Here is a 19,861-nt window from a genome sequence, read left to right on the forward strand (position 1 = left end):
TAGGAAGACAAAACTTTTTTGAACACTTTCAATCTCTTTCTTTCATAGCCAATCCAAATGTATAATAGTTAAAAGTCATATTCACCCTAAGAAAATTTTCAATCTAATATAAGAATAGCATCACAATCTTATCCCAAAAAAATTGTATAGTAACATTATTGGTTTTTGCAAAAACTATTCTACCATATTGTATAACCCAAGTTTCAGCCTTCAAGTGGTGGCGGAGCTCTACACCCCCATGTTTTCATGTTCCTCCGGTCACATCTAATCCATGACTGCAAAATCGTAACCTTATTGAAGATCTTGTCCTGGAGAAATAATGCCCTAGATCTTGCCTGCCAGCTCAGCTACCCCAGCCTATAGATTCTATCTCCCGACCTACGCCGGCTTTACCCTCCATTTCGAGAAATCATTATCTATGCTAGATCTACCACATGGCAGCAATAATTTTTTTCTCTACTCGCAAGCACAGTTCAAAAAATTATTAGATGGATCGGATCGAGTGGGCACATGCACGGTGGATGGCGGAAAGAATTCTCACCGTAAACCTAAACCTAAGAGCTTGGTTCTGGGCGTCCTCCTGACACTCCCTATGAACCCTACCTGGAGTCGGAGCTCGACCGGCGGGGCCAACACTTCCGCCTCTGGGAGTCCCCACCGATCCTCTGGAAGGACTTCCTCCCGGCCAAGGCTCCGTCGATCCGGACGGTGGTGGGGAACGCAGCCGTCGGGACCGACGGAGAGACCATCGACGGGCTGCCGCGGCTGGAGATCATGGCCTCCTACAGCATCGGCCTCGACAAGGTGGACCTTGCCCGGTGCCGGGAGCAGGGGATCCGGGTGACATACAACCCCGATGTCCTCACCGACAACGCCGCCGACCTCGCCATCGGCCTCTCTGTCGCCTCCTTGAGGCGGCTCTGCGAGGCCGAACGCTACGTGGGCCTGGTCGTGGAAGGCCAAGGGGGGTTTACAAGCTCGCCTCTAGGGTTCGTAAAGACTCCGCCTTTCTTCAGTTCTTTAGTAGTTTTGATGCATTTTGCTTATTCTTTACGGCTCTCTCTTCCTTCTCTGTTCTCTGAGTTATTGATGCCCTGATTTAATTGTCTAAGATGTCCGTTGGTTGAATTATTGCAAGTTCTCAAGAAATTGTTGTTATTGTTTAGCATTCCAAAACGGGAACTTGTTATAATGTGTTATGAATTGGAACATAGGAGTATATATACTTTCGTTAATTTCTTCTTCTTCTGAGGAGTTTGCATATTCAGATTCTTCGTCAGAAGACGAATTCAACATTAGTTTTGCCAGTTGATTTTTCAACTGGTCATCAACTTGTAGCTTATTTATTTTCTTTCTCATTAAGCATCTATTAGCATAGTGCCCAAACCTACCATATTTATAACATTTTGGTTCATCTTTTATTACTCTTTTCTTCTTTTTCTTCTTGAGAGCATATTTCTCTCTTGGTTGTTGTTCAGTTCATAGCCTTGGGCCCAAGAGAGAGGCTACTGGTAGTACCTCGGGCCAGACTGTAGTAGGCAACTACTCTTTGTGAGGGTCATAGGCCAAGGCATAAGCGCTGGAGAAAGGTCTTGTTGAGCCAACCTCATGGGAGTAGGGAACTGAGCATAGCCATGGCTGGCTAAGCTGCTGGTGACAAAAGTATATGAAGGTATGATGTTCAGATCTTAAAAGTTTTTATTCTATGTTTTCTTTTCAATCATTAGACTAAAGATATTTAAAATGTCTTAAGCATCTCATCTCATGCCGATTATATGCTTTTAATGAGCAATGGTCCGTAGGAAGGCCGTGTTTGCCCGTTAATGCCGGACGGGCGAGAAAGAGCGTTTTAAGGCCGCTTCTGTGATGGACTTATTGATCAAAGGTCAGAGATAGCATTGTATTTGGCGAGATTGATAGGATCAAAAGACAACTCCTATGATAGGATAAGTATTTAGAGTCTAATGATTGGTAGATGATCATAAAATGAAAACATTTAAGATCAATAACATCATAACATCATATACTTAAGTCATCATTTAGCCAAACTCATGGAGACATCTTCCATAAGCTCTCGAGATAATAATCTTGTGAAAAATGCTCAATTAGTAGAATATCCGAAATCTACTGATGATACATATAATTGGACAATTCCAAAAATAATGCCTAATAAAATTTATCATATAAGATTTCTAGATTTCAGTTCTAAAATGGTTATAAAAACCATAGAATAGACGATCCAAATGGGTGGATCACCTCAAACTCTTAAATTATTAAGGAAAGAAGATATTGAAAAATATAAGAAAAAATATCAATTCTTACATATAGGAATGATTCAAGTAGCATTCAAGCCTTTAACTTTATTAGGGACAAATACTAGTCTCATGTCTATTATTAGAGATGGACGATGTAATGCTTTTAAGGAATCCCTAGCAGCAGTGGTAGAAACTAGTCTTTGCCAAAGACCAGTATATTTTAACTGTGTTCCAAACCTCAGTCTGTCATTAACAGACCAAAATTTGTATGAAGCATTAAAATTAAATGTAATCACTTCTAGATATGATTATATACCAGGATCCGAAGTTATAGCAGTAAGTTATAGAATACACTTCAAAGTTCTAAATACTTTAGCACTTAAAAATAGAATAGACACCCAAAAGGGTCAAACAACCTTGGTTTATACAAACCTAGGAACTACCTGTATTGCTACAAACAGATTAATTTCCTGGAATGAAATTAACTTTCCAGAGGTCTGGTCATTAGATAAAATTATCCCAACTCAGCCTATAATAAATAGGAATATAGACCAGATAATACAAATGACTGATGGATCAGTAGAAATCATGTTCAATAATTCCTCAAGAAAGGTAAAAATTTCTGAAATCACTAGATCACTATCAAGTAGAAACTTTGATAGATATGAAAACATTCCTAATACTAGGGCTTCAACTTCTAAAGAAAGAAGTAAAGAATTAAATGTGGTTGAAGAAATAAATATGAGTAAAAATAATATTCCATATGGAGTATACAAGGGTAAGGAATCTCCTACCTAATCAGATATGAGTTTTCATATTTAATGGATTATACACAAGGAAGTATAATCAGAAAAGCTCTTAACGAAGAGTTTCAGTCAGAAGGAAATAAATCTTTTAGTCTTTGGTATTATAATAAATTTTCTCTACTAGAGAAAATATATTATAAAGAAAAATATTATGAAGAACTAGAGGCATATTAAAAGATAGAATATTTTACCCCTTGGTTTTTAAAATTTTATGCAAATGAGAAAAATCAAGAAATATCAGTTATCCAGAAAACATGGACAACTGCACAGGATGAAATAATAAATTCACCCTTTCCTCTACAACAATTATTTAAACTCCAGACAACAGAATCAATGGCTTACTCTAATTTGAGTAAGATGGAACATGCTCATGTAACAATTAGAGAACTTAATACTCTAATTAGGGCACAAAATTACACGAATGCATACTTATACTGTGTAGGAACAAAATTAATGCAATTAGAGATAAAACTACTTGAGATGCATAATGACCTTGAAAGAGATATCCAGGCTTTGGCAAAAATTAGAGAAAAGCTTGAGGAAAAGAATAAAAAGACGGTAACTCCTGTTATTCAGCCCCCACCAGAAGTAAAAAACTTCAAATTAGAAAAACCTAATGAAAACTTCATAAAAAATTTAGAAGAAAAATTAAAAAGAATACATATCAGAGTAGTCAGTAGAAATTCTAGGACTAACCCTGATAGCAAAGAATTTGAGAAAAGTAGCTCATAAGACATACATGACATGGTTAAAACATTTAGTGAAAATCTTCAAATCGAATTTGATGATCAGAATAATAGAGAATCATCAGAAGAAGAAATACCAAACTTAGATAAGTTTGAAAGTCAATTAACAGAACTAAAAATCAATCCAATTAGGTATGAACCTAAACCATTAGAAAAATATTATTATAAAAGGCCTTCGTCATTAGATCTTCTGCATGAAGAAAAAGAACCTTTCCAGATTTCTTACTCTGGAAAACACATCTATGAATGGAACATATATGCAATGAGTGATAAACAAATCTTAGATGTGATACATAGAATGTTGATGTATTCAACTATATGCTATCAGAATGGTAATACTGATCATGAAATTGCCAAATTCATTACAATAGGTTTTGTAGGGCAATTAAGAGGTTGGTGTCAAGGTTATCTTAGTGATAATCAAACAAAAAAAATATTAGGTCACATAAAAATAATAAAATTAGAGCCGGATAGGCCAACCAGTAGTGGCGTCCCAGGAATAGACACTGAACAAGACGCAGTATATACACTGTGTGTTGCAATAATCCAACACTTTGTAGGAATAGAACTAAATAGAGGAGAAGAAATGAAAACCCTCCTCTTAAATTTAAGATGTCCAACTTTGACACATTTTGGATGGTATAAGGATACCTTCATGACCAGAGTAATGCAACTGGCAGATTCAAATAATGAAATATGGAAATCCAAATTTATAGGTGGACTGCCATATTTATTTGTTGAAAGAATTAGGAAAATCCTAAAGGATAGAAATGATGGAGTTTCTATCAATTATGATAATTTTACATATGGACAATTAATAGCAACATGTGTCCAAGAAGGTTTAACTTTATGTAATGATTTAAGGTTAAAAAGACAATTAAAGAAGCAAAGAATCACAGAAAAACACCAAGTAGGTGAATTCTGTCATCAATTTGCATATGATATGCAAGATAAGTCAGAAGGTTTAACTAAAAAGAAGAGAAAGTACAAAAAATATGTACACAAAACACCTATAAAAGAGTATAAATAATATAAAGATAAAAGATATCTACAAAGAAAATAACAACAAAGAGAGAAATATGCTCTCAAGAAGAAGAAGAAGAAGAAAAGAGTAATAAAAGATGGACCAAAATGTTATAAATGTGGTAGGTTTGGGCACTGTGCTAATAGATGCTCAATGAGAAAGAAAATAAATGAACTACAAGTTGATGACCAGTTGAAAAATCAATTGGCAAAACTAATGTTGAATTCGTCTTCTGAAGAAGAATCTGAATATGCAAACTCCTCCTCAGAAGAAGAAATTAATGAAATAGTTTCTTCAACTTCATCTGAATCTGAAACAGATCCAAGCCAGTGTCAATGCAACACTGCACAATGTAGTAAAGATTATTGAAAATCTTTAGTAAAAATGAAATCATTAAATGTCTTGACAACTAGTCAAGAAGAGAGATTAAAAATTTTAGACCATATTAGTGACAATCACATTAAAAAACAACTGTTAGAATTCTTAATAAAGAAGAACCCAAATAAATCATCTAGACTAATGCTACCTAGTCCAGGATATCAACTTAGTGAAGTAATAAATAGGTTTAAAATTCTTGAATAAAAGAGAAACCTGCTTCACTAACATATTTAAAATATGAAATAAATCAGTTAAAAATAGAAATATCAATGTTGAAACAACAAAATAGGCAATTTAGTGCTAGAATAACTAGCCTAGAAACTAGGAGAAAAGAGTCTAATGGATTTCATTTAGACCAAAAAGAAAAAGAAAAAAATCATAATCCAGGAAATAGATAGCTTTCCTGAATATCTGAATATATTAAACCAAGTAACATACCAAAAATGGTATATTGAAATCACCTTAGTAATAAATAAAATCTTTGTGCTATAAAATGCTATGGCACTAATAGACAGTGGTGCCGATTTAAATTGCATCCAAGAAGGGATAATCCCTACAACCTACTTTGAAAAAACAGTGCAGACATTAACAGTAGCTGGAGGTAATAAACTCACAATCAAATACAAAATACCAGAAGCATATATATGCAATCACGATGTTTGTATTAAAACATCTTTCATTCTAGTTAAAAATTTAACACAAAGTATCATTCTAGGAACTCCATTCCTTAATCATATAATGTCTATAACAAAAATAGATAATACTGAAATTTATTTAAGAAAACAAGAAAAACAATTAGTATTTCTATTCATAACAGACCCGCAGACAAAAATGATTAATGAAATTAAGGACATACTTATAAAATAGAAAAATCAATTAAACTTCTTAAAGAAGGAAGTAAACATCTATGATGTCAATGAAAAACTAAAGGAACCTCATAATCTAGAAAAGATAAGCTTATTTCAAACCAAAATAACGTTTTAGGACATTATATATCTCAAGGGAAAATAATTCCAATAGAAAGAATTATTGAATCTGCATCTAAATTTTTGGATGAAATAACAGATGCAAAACAACTTTAAAGATTTTTAGGAAGTTTAAACTATGTATCTGACTATTATAAAGACTTAGCAGAAGACACTACAATACTCTATGAGAGACTGAATAAAAATTCAGTTCCGTGGAGTAAACAGCACACCAATCAATCAAAGGTAAAATGCTTGCCTTGTCTATCATTAGCTAATTCTAATTGGTTTAAAATAGTCGAAACCGATGCATCAGACATTGGATTCGGAGGTATTTTAAAGCAATTGGACCCAGAACTCAATAAAGAGATTCTTGTGAGACATACTTCTGAAAAATGGAATCCCACTCAAAGGAAGTACTCATACTTTCAATAGTAAAATGCATTTTAAAATTTCAAACTGATTTGTTGAATCAGCAATTTCTGCTGAGCATTGACTATACTGCAGCAAAACAAATCATAGAAAAGGATGTTAAGAACTTAGTATCCAAGCAAATATTTGTTGGATGGCAAGCACAATTGTCTGTTTTTAATTTTAATATTGAATATCTTAAATATGAAGATAATTCTTTTTCTGATTTTCTAATTAGAGAATTTTTGCAGGGATGATTCCTCTAAGAGGAACATATGCTCGAGGAAGAAATTCTTCTCAAGAAATCAGGGGACGCAGTGCCAATGCACTTTCCATGAATACAACGAATTTGCTGTTTTATATGCAACAAGAAAGTTCACAAATGGTGGATCTTGCAACCCACCTCAATCAACAAAAACAAAAGGAGGTTGAACAACAACAAATTGCTGCAAGAGAAATCTTTGTTCATCATCATCATCGAAACTGACGATGAAAGAAGTGCTTTAAGAATCTACAATTGATACTTCATTCTTGCAAAATAGTTGCGAGCAAACAATTATGCACCTGGGTCAAAGTGACATTCAGCAAATGGATGATCCATGGTTCATACGTCAAAAATATTTTGACGAAAAAAGATATCCTTCAATGGATGGAAAGAATAGATAGATGATGGAGAAATTATTGCTCCTCTCTGATTTTGTGAAAATTAATCACAATTTTCATAATAATAATATGAATGATTATATTAATTATTGTAAAGTTACTATATGTAAGATCATTCAGCCGCATGAATGGAGACTCGACCCCAACAAGCCCAAGATGGTCAAAAAATATGATCACGTGGTCACAGCAACATACTGGGACTATGTGAATGCTTTCACTAACATGTTTTACTATAAAATCCCAAGAGAAAACACTCTTGGTTTCTGCAGGTACATCCAGACGTACTACTCAAGCCTGTTGCAGGCTGGTTCAACCAATGGTGGACATTCTTCGGCCCCGACATTAAAATATTACCAAAAGAATTAATTGATATGTTTGAAGAATAGGTGGACAATCATCCCACCATAAACAAAATGCTGGACGATCAGATATGTTCTAGCATGTATCCGATGTTCTACTTCATAGAGAACAGGATACCATGGATATGAAAGTGGACACTTTCCACTTGATTTGACAAGACTAATATTCTTGTGTTAAAAAGAAAAGCTCTCTACAAATGGTGGATTGGAATGCCGAAAGAAAAGTTAGATGGCATAATTATTACTATTAAGAATAATATTTCTTTTTACAAGGAGAAAAAAATATTTGGTTCTCCTCAGCAATCAAGCACCAGTGACGATAATTTCTTTGTCAGTAAACAAAAATTATACTGAAGATATCCAGATATCTCCGAAGAAGAAATTATGGCAAAATGCCTAGACAAGGTTAAGAAGGAATTCTTCGAAGCCTTTGAAGATCAGTCAATAAAAACTACTTCATCAAGACATTCATCTTCAAATACTCCTGAGGATGAAAGCAACAAATATGTATGTTTAGCCAGAGAATCCCAAGACCCATATGAACAAGAAATACAATCCACTCCAACAGAAGAAATGTGGCACACAGTTTTGGCCATGAGGCTCCGAAAAAGAGCAGTTAAATCTATTCTTGATAAGAAAAAAGGCAAGAAGCCAACAAGATCAGAGTAATCCACAAAGAATCTACTATTGCTGACAAGACACTTCACTTGCCAAAAGAAACTATAGCTGAAAAGAAAGCATTTACTTTTCATAATGGAGTTGTCTAATCATGCTGACAAAGAAAAGCATCAGAAGCAACTTCAGACTTCATCGGCAAGAAAGGAATCGCCTTTACAAAAGTGATGTCAAATCAAAACTTTATCAGCCAAAAGAATCTCCTTTCTACGAAGCAAAGCTGCTTTAAGTCATTTCAACTTTTATAAAGCATCTTTAGTCATTTCAACTTTTGTAAAAGTATTTTTAAGTTGTCTCATGACTGCCATTATGTTAGGCAGATAGTTTCGGACTTCAAAATGAATTGGAATCCAACTTATTATGTTTTGTCTATAAAAGGGAAGGACCTCACCCTTGTTGAGGCATCGGTTTTACATTTTGAGAAATAAACTCTTATATTTCTCCAATCTCTCAGCCTTAAGATCCTTATCTAGGTCCTCCGCAATTGCTGATTTGTTTTGCTGCAGTGCAGTCAATCCTCAGCAGAAATTGCTGATTCAACAAATCACTTTGAAATTTTAAAATACATTTTACTATTAAAAGCATTTCTTTTTTGATTGTTGAGTACTTCATTGAGTGGGATTCTATTTTCCTGAAGTATGTCTCACAAGAATCTCTTTATTAAGTTATGGGTCTAATTGCTTTAAAATACCTCCGAATCCAATGTCTGATGCATCAGTTTCGACTATTTTAAACCAATTAGAATTAGCTAATGATAGACAAGGCAAGCATTTTACCTTTGATCGGCCTTCGTACTCTTTATTCTGGCTTAGCTCAGTTCCCTACGCTCGTGAGGTTGGCTTAATAAGGCCTTTCCTCGGCGCTTATGCATTGGCCTATGACCCTCACAAAGAGTAGTTGCCTACTACAGTCTGGCTCGAGGTACTACCAACAGCTTAGCCAGCCATTCTGGCTTAGCTCAGTTCCCTACCCTCGTGAGGTTGGCCCAACAAGGCCCCAATTGCGGAGGACCTGGATAGACATCTTAAGGCGGAGAGATTGGAAAAATAGGAGAGTTTATTTCTCAAAATGTAAAATCAATGCCTCAACAAGGGTGAGGTTCTTCCCTTTTATAGACAAAACATAATAAGTTGGATTCCAATTTATTTTGGAGTCTGAAACTATCTGCCTAACATAGTGGCAGTCATGACATGACTTAAAGATACTTTTACAAAAGTTGAAATGACTAAAGATGCTTTACAAAAGTTGAAGTGACTTAAAGCAGCTTTGCATTGTAGAAAGAAGATTCTTTTGGCTGGTAAAGTTTTGATTTGACATCACTTTTGTGAAGGTGATTCCTTGCCGATGAATTCTGAAGTTGCTTCTGATGCTTTTCTTTGCCAGCATGATTAGACAACTCCTTTATGAAAAGTAGATGCTTTTTTTCTCGGCTGAGTTTTTTCTGGCAAGTGAACTGTCTTTTCAGCAATAGTAGATTCTTTGTGGATTACTCTGATCTTGTTGGCTCCTTGCCTTTTTTCTTATCAGGAATAGATTTAGTTGCTCCTTTTCGGGGCCTAGTGGCCAGAACTGTGTGCCACATTTCTTCTGTCGGAGTGGATTGTATTTCTTATTCATATGGATCTTGGAATTCTCCGGCTAAGCATAAATATTTGTTGCTTTCATCCTCAGGAGTATTTGAAGATGAATGTCTTGATGAAGTAGTTTTTATTGGCTGATCTTCAAAAGCTTCGAAGAATTTCTTGACCCTGTTTAGGCATTTTGCCATAATTTTTTCTTTAGAGATATTTAGTATCTTCTGCATAATTTTTGTTTACTGACATAAAGAAATTATCATCATTGGTGCTTGATTGCTAAGGAGAACCAAATACTTTTTTCTCCTTGTAGAGAGAAATATTATTCTTAATAGTAATAACTATGCCATCTAACTTTTCTTTTGGCATTCCAATCCACCATTTGTAGAGAGTTTTTCTTTTCAACACAGGAATATTATTCTTGTCAAATCCTGTGGAAAGTGTCTACTTCCATATCCATGGTATCTTGTTCTCTATGAAGTAGAACATCGGACACATGCTAAAACATATCTGATCGTCGAGCATTTTGTTTATGGTGGGAAGATTGTCCACCCATTCTTCAAACATATTAATTAATTTTTTTGGTAATATTTTAATGTCGGGGCTGAAGAATGTCCACCATTGGTTGAACCAGCCTGGAACAGGCTTGAGCAGTACGTCTGGATGTACCTGCAGAAATCAAGAGTGTCTTCTCTTGAGGTTTTCATAGTAAAACATGTTAGTGAAAGCATTCAAATAGTCCCAGTATGTTGCTGTGACCACGTGATCATATTTTTTGACCATCTTGGGCTTGTTGGGGTCGAGTCCCCATTCCTGCGGCTGAATGATCTTACATATAATACATTTACTATAATTAATGTAATCATTCATATTATTATTATGAAAATTGTGATTCTACAGAATTAGAGAGGAGCAATAATTTCACCATCATCTGTTTGTTGATCTTAGTTCTTTCCATCCATTGAAGGATATCCTTCTTCGTCAAAATATTTTTGACGTATGAATCATGGGTCATCCATTTGCTGAATGTCACTTGGACCCAGGTGCATAATTGTCTGCTCGTAACTATTTTGCAAGAATGAAGTGTCAATTGTAGATTCTTGAAGCATTTCTTTCATCGTCCGTTTCGATGATGATGATGAAGAGAGATTTTCTCTTGCAGCAATTTGCTGTTGTTCAAGCTCTTATTTTTGTTGATTGAGGTAGGTTGCAAGATCCATCATTTGTGGACTTTCTTGTTGTTGCATATAAAATAACAAATTCACTATATTCATGAAAAGTGCATTGGCACTGCATCCCCTGATTCCTCGAAAAGAATTTCTTCCTCGAGCATATGTTCCTCTTAGAGGAATCATTCCTGATTGGTGTGCTTTTTACTCCACGGAACTGGATTTTTATTCATTCTCTTATAGAGTATTGCAGTGTCTTCTGCTAGGTCTTTGTAATAGTTAGATACATAGTTTAAACTTCCTAAAAATTTTTGAAGTTGTTTTGTATTTGTTATTTCATCCGGAAATTTAGATGCAAATTCAATACTTCTTTCTATTGGAATTATTTTTCCTTGAGATATATAATGCCCTAAAAACCTTATTTTGGTTTTTGAAATAAGCCTATCTTTTCTAGATTATGAGGTTCCTTTAGTTTTTCATTGACATCATAGATGTTTACTTCTTTCTTTAAGAACTTTAATTGATTTTCCTTTTTTATGAGTATGTCCTAGATTTCATTAATCATTTTTGTCTACGGGTCTGTTATGAATAGGAATACTAATTGCTTTTCTTGTTTTCTTGAATAAATTCCAGTATTATCTATTTTTGTTATAGGCATTATATCATGAAGGATTGGAGTTCCTAGAATGATACTTTGTGTTAAATTTTTAACTAGGATGAAAGATGTTTTAATACAAACATCGTGATTGCATATATATGCTTCTGGTATTTTGTATTTGATTGTGAGTTTATTACCTCCGACTGCATTTAATGTCTATACTTTTTTTTTCAAAATAAGTTGTAGGGATTATTCCTTCTTGGATACAATTTAAGTCAGCACCACTATCTATTAGTGCCATAACATTTTCTAACACAAAGGTTTTATTTATTACTAAAGTGATTTCAATATACCATTTTTGGTACGTCACTTGGTTTAATATATTCAGATATTCAGGAAGGCTATCTGGTTCCTGAATTATATTTTTTTCTTTCTCTTTTTGATCTAAAGAAAATTCTTTAGACTCTTTTTTCCAAGTTTCTAGGCTAGTTATTCTAGCACTGAATTGCCTATTTTCTTGTTTTAACATTGATATTTCTATTTTTAATTGATTTATTTCGTATTTTAAATCTGTTACTGAACAGGTTTCTCTTTTATTCGAAAATTTTGAAACCTATTTATTACTTCACTAAGTTGATATCCTGGACTAGGCAGTACTAGTCTAGATGATTCCTTGTCATTTGGATTCTTTTCTAGTAAAAATTCTAATAGTTGTTTTTTGATATGATTGTCACTAACATGATCTAAAATTTTTAATATCTCTTCTTGACTAGTCGTCAAGACATTTAATGATTTAATTTTTACAAAAGATTTTCAGTAATCTTTACTACATTGTACAGTGTTGCATTGACACTGACTTGGATCTGTTTCAGATTCAGACGAAGTTGAAGAAACTATTTCATTAATTTCTTCTTCTGAGGAGGAGTTTGCATATTCAGATTCTTCTTCAGAAGACGAATTCAACATTAGGTTTGCCAATTGATTTTTCAACTGGTCATCAACTTGTAGTTCATTTATTTTCTTCCTTATTGAACATCTATTGGCATAGTGCCCAAACCTATCACATTTATAACATTTTGGTTCATTTTTAATTACTCTTTTCTTTTTCTTCTTTTTGAGAGCATACTTCTCTCTTTGCTGTTGTTTTCTTTGTAGATATCTTTTATCTTTATATTTTTATACTCTTTTCTAGGTTTTTTGTGTATATATTTTTCGTACTTTCTCTTCTTTTTAGTTAAACGTTCTGGTTTATCTTCATATCATATGCAAATTGATGACAAAATTCACCTCATTGGTGATTTTCTGTGATTCTTTGCTTCTTTAATTGTATTTTTAACCTTAAATCATTACATAAAGTTAAACCTTCTTGGACACATGTTGCTATTAATTGTCCATATGTAAAATTATCATAATTGATAGAAACTCCATCATTTCTATCCTTTAGGATTTTCCTAATTCTTTCAGCAAATAAATATGACAATCCATCTATAAATTTGGATTTTCATATTTCATTATTTGAATCTGCCAGTTGCATTACTCTGGTCATGAAGGTATCCTTATACCATCTAAAATGTATCGAAGTTGGACATCTTAAATTTAATAGGAGGGTTTTCATTCCTTCTCCTCTATTTAGTTCTATTCCTACAAAGTGTTGGATTATTGCAACACACAGTGTATATACTGCATCTTGTTCAGTGTCTATTCCTAGGACGCCACTACTAGTTGGCCTATCTGGCTCTACTTTTATTATTTTTTATGTGACCTAATATTTCTTTTCTTTGATTATCATTAAGATAACCTTGCCACCAATCTTTTAATTGCCCTACAAAATCTATGGCAATTTCATGATCAGTTTACCATTTTGATGGCATATAGTTGAATACATCAACATTCTGTGTATCACATCTAAAATTTGTTTATCATTCATTGCATCTATGTTCCATTCATAGATGTGTTTTCCAGAGTAAGAGTTCTGGAAAGGTTCTTTTTCTTCATGCAGAAGATCTAATGGCAAAGGCCTTTTATAATAATATTTTTCTAATGGTTTAGGTTCATACCTAATTGGATTGATTTTTAATTCTGTTAATTGACTTTCAAACTTATCTAAGCTTGGTATTTCTTCTTCTGATGATTCTCCATTATTCTGGTCATCAGATTCGATGAAGATTTTCACGAAATGTTTTAACCATTTCATATATGTCTTCTGAACTACTTTTCTTAGATTCTTCGCTATCCGGGTTAGTCCTAGAATTTCTACTGACTATGATATGTATTCCTTTTAAATTTTTTTCTAAAATTTTTATGAATTCTTCATTGGGTTTTTCTAATTTGAAGTTTTTGACTTCTGGTGGGGGTTGAATAACAGGAGTTATTATCTCTTTATTCTTTTTCTCGGGTTTTTCTCTAATTTTTGCTAAAGCCTGGATATCTCTTTCAAGGTCTTTATGCATTTCAAGTAATTTTATTTCTAATTGCATCAATTCTGTTCCTACACAGTATAAGTATGCATTTGTGTACTTTTGTGCCCTAATTAGAGTATTAAGTTCTCTATACATGAGCATGTTCCATCTTACTTAAATTAGAGTAAGCCATTGCTTCTATTGTCTGGAGTTTAAATAATTGTTGTGGAGGAAAGGGTGAATTTATTATTTCATCCTGTGCAGTTGTCCATGTTTTCTGGATAACCGATATTTCTTGTTTTTTCTCATTTGCATAAAATCTTAAAAACCAAGGGGTAAAATATTGTGTCTTCTGATATGCCTCTAGTTCTTCATAATATTTTTCTTTATAGTATTCTTTCTCTAGTGGAGAAAATTTATTATAATACCAAAGTCTAAAAGGTTTATTTCCTTCTGACTGAAACTCTTCATTAGGAGCTTTTCTGATTATACTTTCTTGTGTATAATCCATTAAATATGAAAACTCATATCTGATTGGGTAGGAGATTTCTTACCCTTGTATACTCCATATGGAATATTATTTTTACTCATATTTATTTCTTCAACCACATTTAATTCTTCACTTCTTTCTTTAGAAGTTGAAGCCCTAGTATTAGGAATGTTTTCATACCTATCAAAGTTTCTACTTTATAGTGATCTAGTGATTTTAGGGATTTTTACCTTTCTTGAGGAATTATTGAACATGATTTCTACCGACCCATCTGTCATTTGTATTATCTGGTCTATATTCCTATTTATTATAGGCTGAGTTGGGATAATTTCATCTAACGACCATACCTCTGGAAAGTTAATTTCATTCCATGAAATTAATCTATTTGTAGCAATACGGGTAGTTCCTAGGTTTGTATAAACCAAGGTTGTTTGACCCTTTTAGGTGTCTATTCTATTTTTAGGTGCTAAAGTATTTAGAACCTTGAAGTGTATTCCGTAGCTTATTGCTATAACTTCGGATCCTGGTATATAATCATATCCAGAAGTGATTACATTTAATTTTAATGCTTCATACAGATTTTGGTCTGTTAATGACAGACTAAGATTTGGACATAGTTAAAATATACTGGTCCTTGGCAGAGATTAGTTTTTACCACTACTGCTAGGAATTTCTTAAAAGCATTACATCATCCATCTCTAATAATAGACATGAGACTAGTATTTGTCCCTAATAAAGTTAAAGGCTTGAATGCTACTTGAATTATTCCTATACGTAGGAATTGATATTTTTTCTTATATTTTTCAATATCTTCTTTCCTTAATAATTTAAGAGTTTGAGGTGATCCATCCATTTGGATCATCTGTTCTATGGTGTTTATAACCATTTTAGAACTGAAATCTAGAAATCTTATATGATAAATTTGATTAAGCATTATTTTTGGAATTGTCCAATTATATGTATCATCAGTAGATTTCGGATATTCTACTAATTGAGCATTTTTTACAAGATTACTATCTCGAGAGCTTATGGAAGATGTCTCCATGAGTTTGGCTAAATGATGACTTAAGTATATGATGTTATGATGTTATTGATCTTAAATGTTTTCATTTTATGATCATCTACCAATCATTAGACTCTAAATACTTATCCTATCACAGGAGTTGTCTTTTGAGCCTATCAATCTCTGACCTTTGATCAATAAGTCCATCACAGAAGCGGCCTTAAAACGCTCTTTCTCGCCCTTCCGGCATTAACGGGCAAACACGGCCTTCCTACAGACCATTGCTCATTAAAAGCATATAATCGGCATGAGATGAGATGCTTAAGACATTTTAAATATCTTTAGTCTAATGATTGAAAAGAAAACATAGAATAAAAACTTTTAAGATCCGAACATCATACCTTCATATACTTTTGTCACCAGCAGCTTAGCCAGCCATTCTGGCTATGCTCAGTTCCCTACTCCCGTGAGGTCGGCTCAACAAGGCCTTTCTCCGGCACTTATGCCTTGGCCTATGACCCTCACAAAGAGTACTTGCCTACTACAGTCTGGCCCGAGGTACTACCAGTAGCCTCCCTCTTGGGTTCGGGGCTATGAACGGAACAACAACCACTTGGCTCTGATACCAATTGTGGAGAACCTGTATACCAATTGCAGGGACCCGTATACCAATTAAGATTATTTAGTAGCTCAACTGTATTCTGCCTCTGTGCTTAGGTTTTCTGCGCCCTGATTGAAGTGCTTTTCAGATGATTCTCTGTTATTTGCTTAAAAAAAATAGTTAGAAATTGATGATGGTCTTGACTCAGCTTTCCAAAATCATGACTTCTTGCTGGATCTCGTTGATTAGAGATTGATTGTAGCTTGAATGGGTTGCGAGTGCTGAACTTCTTGAATATGTTGCTCTTATTGCTGGAGCACATGTTTGTGTTGTCGTTACTGTGAGTCCTTGCTTGCCATCATGCGTCTTTACTATGTTCCTTTTCTTTCCTGGTCCTATCATTGTACAATTAAATGGCATGTTAACAACTACTGTTGAGTTTGTGAGCATATGGAAGTCTATGCGAATTGCATGGCATTTTTTTTCTGCTATCGTTGTCCTTATTAGGGTTTGCCACTGTATTGTTGATGGAAATTTAGATTTTCTGGAAAATATGATTGCCTAGAGAACATATTCCCAATTTTATTCTATAGTTCCATGGAAGTTCATGTCAGCTTCAGATGCTCCTATGACCTAGCAGGAGTAGTAGAGTTGATTTTGGTTGATCAAACTTGTTTGTGTTTACCAAATTGGCAAATTTTGCAATGACATACCAATTGAGCTTCTCTGGTGATGCATTTATGCCTAGGAATAGCTGAGGTTTATTGCAGTCATTATTATTGTTGTCAGTCAATATAATTAGTAGTAAGTTATTGCAATGGTGTTCTACATTAATAAGTTCCACAACGACTTTACATTGGTCATTGGAGTCTTAAGGGACAAGGTTTCCTTTGGCGTCCTTAACGGAGCTGTCTAACACACAGTGAGCCATGAGAATTGGAGGTAAAATGCTTTGAAACTTTTGAACCCACAAGATGGGGATGTGATTTTGGAAATTTAATATGAGAGACTAGAGAATGTAAAATGACTTAGAAAAAAGTCAAGAAGCATGAAACTTTATATCAGGATCTAGGTTATTGACAAAGGGACCAAGTCTAGATCCCCCTACCCCTTAAAAGAAAGAGGATTGGTTCAACATTATCAAAGTCTGCTTAGTCCAGTGGTAAGGTTTGAAAATAGAAAGTAATTAGCATGTTGATATCCTTGGATCATCTGAAAGTTGAGCACATAACATGGAGGTGGTTTATGGTGAGATTATGTGCAGATCTCTAGAACAATCATTTGGTTCTGCATTTCAGTAAACTGGGTTGGCTGATCTATTGTTCTAGAAAGGTATTTGTGCATCATTTAATCAAACAGAAAAACATCTCCAGCTCGTAGTTTAGTTATCCTAGATTTTGGTTTCTTTCAACCTTGTAGAAAAGTGATGATTCTATTGTTTTGATGTTTTTTTCCCTTTCTTCTTTGATTCATATTTTCTATTTTGATATTTTTGATTTTTATCAATACGTGGACCATTCTTCTGTAGTACCGTCGTTGTCTATTCGGTGTCTAAAATGGTAAGGGCAGATTAAATTATCTGTTTCTTGGTTGCATAGTAACAGAATAGTTTGCTTTATTTAACTCATAGATGAATCTTATGAAATTGAAAGGACTTTAGCTGCCTTATCAAATAAACTAAAAGCAGTTTCAAGGATGCCTCTGATCTATCTGAAGAGTTAATACTGATACAGTTAGATTCAAGTTTATCTTGTATAATTTCAATTATTTAATAAGAAACCATCCATTCATCTGATTCCAAGCAAATCTAGGAGAAATTCTCAGGATAAAAGAGGAACTTTTTTGATCTTTTTGCAGCTCTCCCTGGAGATATCCCTTGTATAAAACTATCAGAAGACATGCTGACTCATTTTGGCCCCCAGCAACCAACTTGTAGACATACTGACTCATTTTGTACGCAACATTCGAAAGATAAAGTTCTGGTTTCATTGATGAAAAAGAATAAAGAAGCCAATGTATGAAGAGGCTCAAATTCTTTGTTCATCACATACTAATTTGCTTCCCTCATATCGAAAGATCACAGTTGGCTTATGTACCAATGGGTGAAGAACCTTTAACAAAGTCTCTGAGAGCACAATGCTCAAGAGTCGTGGACGTCTTGAGCTTCAAATAAAATGTGGTTTTCAGAGAACAGATGGAAGTGGGGTACATAATCAAAGACTTCAGTGGTAGAAGTTTGTTGTATCCCCACATTAAGTAATACTACACGTTACTGGGATAACGTACATTTTTCATTTCTATGGTACCAGTTACAACTGGAAAATGTTGCGCAAATGCTGTTGGCTGGAGAATACATAGAAATCACAGCATGACTTCTTCCAGAAATATCTGGAGTCTCAGTATTTGGGTGTATATGGATTCTGGAGTTCACCTAAAATTGAAATTGCTGTTTCTGGAAATTATTACATGTCTGTAAGTTTTTGTTGATTTTATGCCTCTCCCCAAAACACGCAAAAGGGCAACTCCATGGCTGCAACTTTTTCTTTTCAAAATCTTTCGCCTTCCAGTTGGAGAGCTTGACAAGCTGATGATTTTTGGTTTTTCCTTGCATTTCAGTGGTAAAACTGTGGGCATTATTGGGCTTGGCAAGATTGGTGCAGCTGTCGCCGATAGGGCTGAAGCATTTGGCCGCCCTGTCTGCTACCACTCACGATCGAAAAAGCCAAACATAAACAAATACCACCCCCAGTGTTCTTGAGCTGGCAGCTGACTGCGATATTCTCGTTGTGGCTTGCCCACTGAGGAAACTCACCACATCATCAACCGCAAGGTGACCGATGCTTTGGGCCCCAAAGGCATGCTTGCAAACATTGGACGAGGTCCCCAGGTGTATGAGCCTGAGCTCATCTCAGCACTGGTTGAGGGCCGGCTCGGAGCAGCAGCTCTCAATGTATGCGGGCACGAGCCGCCCCGGTACCAGAGGAACTATTTGGGATGGAAAATGTGGTGTTGACACCTCATGTGGGAAGCACCACCTAAAGCAATGGCAGACTTGGTTCCAGGGAACTTGGAGGCGCATGTGCTGAATAAACCCTTGCTTCTAACTCCAGTCCTGTGATTCTATACAATGTAAGCGCAGAGAAATTGCTTTTGGTCATTACAAGATGGATTTTTCATCTGGATATCTGCAATATGGCAAGCCATTTATTTTCATGTCAATATCTTGTCAAATTTGTCTGTACATCTTCATTTCGTGAAATATCACTGTTCTTTTCTCAGTCAAATTGTCAATATGTATCCTTTTTTTTCATCACTTTTGGATTTGTGCAATGTTGACAAATTATTCATTTGGTGAAATATCAATTTTGCTTTCAATCAAGGTTTTGGTGCGTCCACTTCATTTAACTGAACTTGCCGTCTGCATCGTGATACTAAGAATGAAAATCACCCTTCAGCTAAAGCTTATGCAGAAGTTTTTCTTTACACTTAATGGATACTGACTGTAAAGAATTTTATTAGTAATAGTTACAAGTTATAAATGGATATAAACTGAAAGAGATGGAAGAGGAAAGAAGAAGACAGAGAAAGCATAACAGCATCTGCCCACTGAGCCAGATTACCTTGCCAACCTCGCTCTGCCCGAGCATGGCATTGACAGCGTCAGCCGGCTCCTTGACAAGGACCCTCCACGAAGCCGAGCTTCCTTCGTCCACTGCTTTCCTTCTCTTCTCCCTCCAAAGCTCCC

At 34.8% G+C, this 19,861-nt stretch overlaps 1 protein-coding gene across 1 annotated transcript; it reads left to right on the top strand.

The window, feature by feature from the left end:
* The first annotated feature begins 418 nt into the window (after positions 1-418).
* LOC103706904 (hydroxyphenylpyruvate reductase) lies at positions 419-19,495 on the top strand. Its single transcript, XM_039126188.1, is given in 7 exon segments — positions 419-596; positions 599-951; positions 18,692-18,858; positions 18,860-18,909; positions 18,912-19,084; positions 19,087-19,151; positions 19,153-19,495. Coding segments are annotated over 7 exon segments (1,068 nt in total). The 3' UTR covers positions 19,235-19,495.
* The last annotated feature ends 366 nt before the right edge of the window (positions 19,496-19,861 follow it).

This window comes from Phoenix dactylifera, chromosome 4 (genome assembly GCF_009389715.1).
Source record: "Phoenix dactylifera cultivar Barhee BC4 chromosome 4, palm_55x_up_171113_PBpolish2nd_filt_p, whole genome shotgun sequence".
Classification (NCBI taxonomy): domain Eukaryota; kingdom Viridiplantae; phylum Streptophyta; class Magnoliopsida; order Arecales; family Arecaceae; genus Phoenix; species Phoenix dactylifera.